The sequence below is a fragment of the Neomonachus schauinslandi genome, chromosome 15 (assembly GCF_002201575.2).
Source record: "Neomonachus schauinslandi chromosome 15, ASM220157v2, whole genome shotgun sequence".
Lineage (NCBI taxonomy): Eukaryota > Metazoa > Chordata > Mammalia > Carnivora > Phocidae > Neomonachus > Neomonachus schauinslandi.
The window spans coordinates 17,742,658-17,750,640 of record NC_058417.1 but is presented as its reverse complement, the minus strand read 5'-3'; the positions used below and the strand labels follow the sequence as shown (position 1 = coordinate 17,750,640).

The following is a 7,983-nucleotide window of genomic DNA, read 5'->3' as shown; positions in this document are numbered from 1 at the left end:
AAAAAAAAAAAAAAAAAAAAAAAAAAATTTTTAAAGCAAAAATAATAGTTATTTTGTTGGGGAAAAATAAAATAAAAATAAAATCTTCAAAAAATTAATTAATTAATTAATGGCTGTGGTTAAATTCTATAAGCTCTATGAAGATCAATTCCCACTAGGTACTTTTTTTTTTTTTACCTAGGCTGTACTAGTATGGTAAATTACAATAAATAAAACTAAAAATTTAGTTCCTCAGTCACATTAACCACCTTTCGAGTGCTCAACAGCCACATAACTCATAGCCACCATACTGGACAACACATATTATCAAACATTTCCATCATCCCAGAAAGTTTCGGGTTTGGTTTTTTTTTTTTTTTTTAGATTTATTTATTTGAGAGAGAGAGAGAATGAGAGTGAGCGAGCAGGGGGAGGGGCGGGAGAGGGGACGCTGACTCCCCACTGAATGCAGACCCAACATGGGGCTCAATCCCACAGTCCTGAGATGATGACCTGAGCTGAAACCAAGAGTCAGATGCTCAACTGACTGCGTCCCACCAGAAAGTTCTATTGGCCAGTAGGTGTTAAGAGTGTTTTCAAGAAAGGCCACTACCTTCATACATCTGTTATTCAGGATATCTCCGTTTTTACATATTCTTCTTTCCTCCTCTAACCTATTTTATTTATATTGTATCTCCTTCCAAAAATAATTCAGACTGCAAAGGGGCAGCTGAATGGCTTAGTCGGTGGAGCATGTGACTCTTGAACTTGGGGTCCTGAATTCGAGCCCCACCTTGGGTGTGGAGCCTACCAAAGAAAAAATAAAAATAACTATAAATAAAAATATTACAAATAATTTAGGCTGCATGAAAAAGAACAGATAGATCAACAGATAAGGTTAATGAGATACAAAATCATAGTCAAAAAAGAAAAAGGAAGCAAATCTTTCTATTTCAAGGAGTAACAGTAGCTATATATCTGATGATCAAATTTGACCCTGAGCTCCCTAGAAGCCAGAGAAAGAGGGAAAATACATAAACTCTGTAGTTCTCCTTATCAGAAAGAAAGAGAAAAGGATAGCAATTTCTTCAGGAAGACAATTATCCCAGGCAGTTAAGTTCTAAAAGAAATTTCTTTGGGGAATTTTATAGAGAGGTCAATCTCCTTCCTTGGCAAGTTTTTATGCCAACTGAAAAGCAGTTTCTACATGGCTACTTCTCTCAAAACTTTTGACAAAAGTACAACTCGGTGAGGGCAATTCTACAAGGGGCTAGTTTAAAAGAAGTCGGCCTAAGTACTCTGCCTTCCAGTGGGGTAACTTGATTCCAGAAGAGTTCTGACTACCTCTTGGAATGGACGTGGGTGTTGCCTCACAGTGGCAACCGACTGATCTCTGCGCATGAGCCCACGTTAGGGGGAAACTACTAATCAAAGTGACAGGGTTTCTCAGTAGCTTGGTAAAGGTTTAACGGGGGAGGAGGTGATAAAAACTAACAGCTAAATAGAGGTCTGGGTTCTCAGTGGATTTCCTTTAACCACCCTAGGGCACCTCTCTGTTGGCCTGAATAGCTGTAAATGGATGTCACCAAGGCAGAAGACTTCATTATCGTTATTAATTACGTTCCAGCCTTGGCCCTCTGTTCCTCTGAGCTCTCGACCTCGGCAAAGAGCCCAGTCGAGAAGCTGGCCAGGCGAATCTCACCTGCAATCCCAGCTTGCACAGTGATGAGGTCGGCGAGTAGCATATCGGGGGCCCTTTCCCAGAGTTGGTGAGGGCACCGGGCTGCAGGATAAGTTCTCGGAGAGGAGTTCTCATAGTTGGTTTTCCCTGAGAAAGCGGAGAGTGTGAGAAAGCCTGGGCTGGGCCAGCCCGGCCCTTTTTCCCCTCTCTAAGAACCTCCTGGGGCAATAGGAAGAGTAGACTTCCACCCCAGTCGCGCTGAAGCGGCAGGACCAGTATAGACTCCACACACACACCCCCTTCCCCAGGCTGGACCCAGCTTTCCAGGACACTCGGCGTTGCTGCCGTCCCCGCCTCGAAGCCCCGACCCAGCTCTCCGTCCCTGAGGTTCTCTTGCTCACCGGTTGGGGCGAAGGCGATAGGCTAACGTTCAGTTTTTTCACCCGCCACATTTTCACCACAGAACGCGCGGATCAATCACCTCCCAGACCCAAGAGCAGACGCCATGTTCACCCGCCGTCTTTATTTGAACCGGCGCCGCGCCTCTCGATTGGCTGCGGAAGCCTGGGTACGTCGGCCTAGCGGTCCGCTCCCCGCTCGAGCCCAAGGAAGGGGGCGGGGACTAGAGGTCCCGCCCCCACTGGCCCGAGGGTCGCGCGAGCTCTCTCGACCGACACCCCCACCACCGCCAGCGCAGGAGGGGGCTGGAGGGCTGGAAGCGTCCCGGGCCCGAGGCCGGTTTTGTGGCCTCACCTCGGGACGGGTACCCAGGTAGCTGGAGAGTCAAGAAGTCTGTCCCTCCCGCTTCCAGTGGACGACCCTCAGACCCTGTCAGAAAAGTTGTCTCGGTTGCCTGGCCTCAGGTGTCTCCCCAGGTTTGCCTTAGTTACCTGGCGCCCCAGCCTTGACCGGAAAGAGCGCGGAAGGGAGAGGTGAGTGGAGCGTTTTGTAACGAGGCTTGGTGGGTCGGCTCGCGTAGGCCCTGCGTTGGGGGTGGCCTGAGCTGGAATTTAGCCTCTTGGGAATTTCTCGTGTTTTCCTGAGACTTACCTCAGGGCCTGCTACAAGTTTACGGGAACGACCTCTAACAAGTATTAAACATCTATTAGGTATCTGGCACTGTTCCAAATACTTTATCTGTATTAACTCCTCTAATCCTCCTAAGGACCTGTGAAGTAGGTGCTGTAAATATCACCCTTTTGCAGACAAGAAACTGAGTCCTAATGAAACTGGCCCAATACCCCGCCGGTAGTAAATGGCAGAGTCGAGATTTCAACCCATACCACCAACTAACTACAGGACTGTATTCTCCTGTGGGCTTGAATACCCTCCGTGAGAAGTCAGCTATTGAAGGTGGAATTGATTTTTGGAAACAGCCTAACGGTAAGTATTTAGAGTTTGTGATAAAAGTGTGTTCATTGCAACACTCACTGTACCTTATTTACATTCTGAAGTCTTAATGAATTTGGAAAAGGAAATCATGCAAAGAGGAGGAACTATAATCTGTCATGAACTAACTGTAGGGCTCTCAGGTAATGAGCCCTCAGGTGATGAGCTCCTGTGGTCTGATTATCATGGCCACTAGCCACATGTGATTACTGAGCACTTCTACTGTGGCTAGTCCAAATTGAGATGTATTATAGGTGTAAAATATGAACTGGATTTCAAAGACTTTGTATGGAAAAAAGAATATAAAATAATTTTTAAATCTTGATTACATGTTGAAGTTATATTTCAGGTATATTAGGTTAAGTAAAATATATTAAAATTAATTTCACCTGTTTCTTTTTACCTTTTCAATGTGGCTACTAGCAAATTTAAAATGACTTATGGGGCTTACCTCTTACTTCTATGGGACAGCACTGCTCTAGAAACATAACAGTCCCAGCTGGCAGGCACTATGGATAACAGTTGCTTGAATGGAAAACTGGAAGAAAGACCATGTAAGAGCACAAACTTGAGCATGGGGTTTCCCAAGACTCAGCAGAGGGTATCCCAAGGTGTTATGTACTTCTGGTCAATTAAAAAGATAAAACAAATAAAACAAGGGTGGGGAGTGGCAGAAACAAACAAAACAAAACTAAGTGCTACTGGTAAAAACTTGTATCATAGAAATGTGTGAATTGGAATGCTTAGTCCTTGTTGCAGTTGGTATGTCAGATGCTAGTGAGTAGCCAAAACGATATGGTGCTTCCAGTAGCAAAGCAGGAAGGATATGGAAGGGTGGATGAGTGGAAAAATACCATTATAAATAGGTAACATAAATAGAATGTTTGTTGGTGTTATTTTGCATAATTTTTAAAATTTGGTGTTTTTCAAATTATAAAAATAATAGATACCTGTTATTGCAAGTGAAACAATGCAATGCAAAAATGTATTAAAGGCAAAGCGTCTCCCCTCCATTCTCCCTGCCTGAGGTACTCAATAGTGTGTACACCTTTGTAACATATGCATACACATACACAGATTCTGTATGTCTATTTACACACACATTTTTCTCCCCAAAATTAATATGTCAAATGGGGTCTCTTGGATTGAGGGCTAGTGTCTTTTTTTTCCTCCACTTGTACTTACTCCTTTCTCCCTTCCATTTTTTTCACGTTCTCTCACACATGAAGGGGAAGAAGGCATTGAGTTCTTTACAAAAATGGCATCATTTCTTACACTTCTGCCTTTTTTCTTCCTCATTCAATGTCTTGTACAGAGCCTTTTTTTTTTAATGTAAACTACTCCCAACATGGGGCTTGAACTCATAACCCCAAAATCAAGAGTGGCATGCTCTACAACTGAGCCAGCCAGGTGCCCCTTGTATAGAGCCTTCTACGTCAACTGATACAGATGTAATTAATTATCACTTCATATTCCTTGCCGTTTTTTAGATTTTTTCTCTGTTCTAATTTGTAAGAGTTTTGTGTGATAGACCTTAACTGTCATCACAATACAAATTTTTTTTAGCTGTTTTTGTCCATTGACTTTATTAATGGTATCTTTGCCCCTACATATAAGACTTTTAAAGATTTTATTTATCAGAGAGAGAGCACAAATAGGGGGAGCCCAATGTGGGACTCGATCCCAGGATCCTGGGATCATGACCTGGGCCGAAGTCCGATGTTTAACCAACTGAGCCACCCAAGGGTCCCCATATAAGACTTTTATGCGGTCGAGTTGTTTAAGAGCATCTTGATTGAGTCATTCTTCAAATTTTTATGTAAATATGTTTTTCTTTTATAGTGCTTTCATTTTGTCTTGGTTTAGGTATCTCCTCCACCCCTTGATTGTAGATCTAATCTCCCAAATGTTCTAAAATTTTTAATGTTTTGACGATCACATTTAAATTCTTAATGTATCTGGAATTAAGTTTTGTATATGCTATGAAATAGGGGTCCAAATATTTCAAAACACTTGTACTTTTTTTTTTTTAAGTAATCTCTATGCTTAACGTGGGGCTCGAATTTACAATCCCAAGATCAAGAGTTGCATGCTCTACCAACTGAACCAGCCAGGTACCCCAACACTTGTAATTTTTAATTTTAGGATTAGAGATTACTTATTTTGTAAAAATCCAAATACGTAACCCAAATCAGCAACTCTGAGACATATGCACCAGGCAGTTCTAAGTGAACTCAAGGATGAAACTGTGGAATTAGTAGCCCTGCTACAATGAATGATGTATGTGTGTATGATGTGTATGATGGGAGTACTGAACAAAGGAGGCAGTGTGACAACTGCTAATCAGTGGGGCTCCATAAACCGCAAAACTCATGGAAATAATATGTTCACAGAATATAAGCAAAACCAAACTATAGGGAGTAAGGTAGCATGTTTTGTAAATAATCATTCCGATTAATCTATCAGAACTCATCATAGCAGTTGTATTAGTTTGCTAGGGTTGCTATAACAAAGTACCACAGACTGGGTGGTGCAAACAACAGAAATTTATTTTCTCACAATTCTGGAGGCTAGAAGTCTGAAATCAAGGTGTCAACAGAGTTGGTTTCTTCTGAGGCTTTCCCATTGGCTTGTAGATAGCTGTTGTCTCCCTGTATCTTCACTTGGTCTTCCCTCTGTGTATCTGTGTCCTAATTTCTTCTTTATAAGGACACCAATCATTGAATTAGGGCCAACCCACATGACCTCATTTTAACTTAATTACGTCTTTAAAGACTATCTTCAAATACAGTCACATTCTGAAGTACTGGGGGTTAGGACTTCAACGTATGAAAGCAGGGAGGGGGAGTGCAGTGGAGACACAATTCAGCTCGTAACAGGATTAATAATGCAGTGAGTATGATTTTATTTTGAAAAAGCTTTGACATGATTTTTACATTGAAGACTCTATTTAAAGAAGTAACTAAGGAATTGTGATTACCAATTTGCTAAATTAATGAACAAATGAACAAATCGATATATGGTAAAGAAACTCAGATGTAAGAAACAATGAGTAGAACTACAAAGACACTTTTCTAGAAGAATATAAGCATTGGTGTTAAGACTAATCTTACATTCTTAGAAAAGTTAGAAGGGAGTACAGCATAAAATATCCATACTGATACGTATATCTGATTTCTTCTAGGTAATGAAAAAGCATAGAGTTAAACTTAAAAGAGATCAGGTTGTATATAAAAGTATTTTTAAGTGAATTTCATGTGGATAAATAAAAGGTATTATATTTATAGGTCAGTGATTCTAAATGGGGGTGGAGGATGGCAGGAAAGATGCCTTCCAGGGATGAACATATCAAAACTGAGGGGTGAAGATGGGGCTTTTTCAAATTATACTTTCTGAAACATTGATTTTCGGTCACCCCCTCTACTCTACCCTGAGAATCACTGCTATAGTGCCCCACTGATTATGAATAGAGTACATTAAAAATGTCCACATCTGATAAATGATTCAATTTACACTTACATGATTATGGTCCCAAAGCTACCTAATATTTCCTAAGAAAGGGACCCTAGTGACATGTCAACCATGTCCAAAAGACCTTAACCCAATATGCTGCTGTGACCAGAGAGACTATATAATGTTAGGTGACCTGAATATTAATTAACTGGACCAGACACTGGACCAGTATCATAAAATCATCTACATCTGCCCTTTAAAAAAGCATCACAGAACTCTAAAGCCTCCCGCCGACAACCGAGAACCAGTGATTATAACCCCCTCATTTCTATACATAGGAAACTAAGATCCAGAGAAGTTAAAATAACTTGTGTAAAGACTCTGAGATAGTTATTGGTGGATCTAAGCACCAGTCTAATATTCTTAATTACTTTAGAAACCATTAATTCCTATTTCTAGTATTCAGAGTTTTTATCCAATATGCAGTTCTGGTCACTACAACTTTAAAAAAAAAATGTAAAGCTAAAAAAGTATCTAAAGAGAAACAAATGAGATAATCAAAAGAATTAATGTTACATTTATTTATTCATGTATATCCCAGCCTTGTTCCAAAAAGGCTTGCAAAGATGCAGATAATAAAAAGAAAATAAAGGTAGAAAAGGAAGATGGAATCAAGAATGTGGCTAGCATACAAAATATACAACATGAAGTCTTAAACACTTGCTGGAAGTAGACTGCAAATTAGGGTCTAAGTGGCCTAGCATTGATATGAAGAGAAAAATACAGTCTGTTGAATATTTAGTGTCTTTAAGGTAAAACCAAACAGCGATTCAGGAAAAGCACAGCTGGGTCCAGGGGAAATTTCTCCCATGCATCCTTATACAGTACATTATGAATTGTAATGAACACCCTTCACAATATATCCATAGCAATTAAATTTCATAGGGATTTTCCTATAGATTGCCAAAGTACAATCCAGAAAAAGCAATTTTGCAGAGGCCAATAAAATGCCAGCTATGTACAGGGAAAATCTGGCTTAATCCAGGGAACAGAATTAATAAACACAAGTATACAGGGTGTTCCAGACTCTCTTTGGTCTGCAAAGAGAGATCAGAAATAACTGAAGAATAATAAAAATGAAGATTTTGAAGGGCTCCTGGCTGGCTCAGTCAGAAGAGCATGCGACTCTTGATCTCGGGGTTGTGAGTTTGAGCCCCACACTGGGTGTAGAGATTACTTAAATACATAAATAAATATTTTTTTAATAAGGTTTTGAGCAGTTAAAGAAAAATGAAAAGAAGTCAGTAAAGGCCAGAAATATATACAAATTTAAAGTCCAGATGATTTTCCTTACTAAAGGAAGAGGTTCTTGAAATACATCTAACCTTAAATCTTTTTTTTTTTAATTTTTTTTTTTAATTTTATTTATTTATTTGAGACAGAGAGAATGAGAGACAGAGAGCATGAGAGGGAGGAGGGTC

At 40.2% G+C, this 7,983-nt stretch overlaps 1 protein-coding gene across 1 annotated transcript in view; it reads right to left on the bottom strand.

Moving 5' to 3' along the window:
* Positions 1 to 2,112, bottom strand: part of SPAG5 (sperm associated antigen 5) — a 20,462-nt gene extending 18,350 nt beyond the window's left edge. Inside the window, exons 1-2 of the mRNA XM_021704235.2 lie at positions 2,062 to 2,112; positions 1,682 to 1,807 (exon numbers count right to left, since the gene is read on the bottom strand). Coding sequence (XP_021559910.1) covers positions 1,682 to 1,807; positions 2,062 to 2,112 — 177 coding nt within the window. The remainder of the gene's footprint in view (positions 1 to 1,681; positions 1,808 to 2,061) is intronic.
* Positions 2,113 to 7,983: the final 5,871 nt, after the last annotated feature.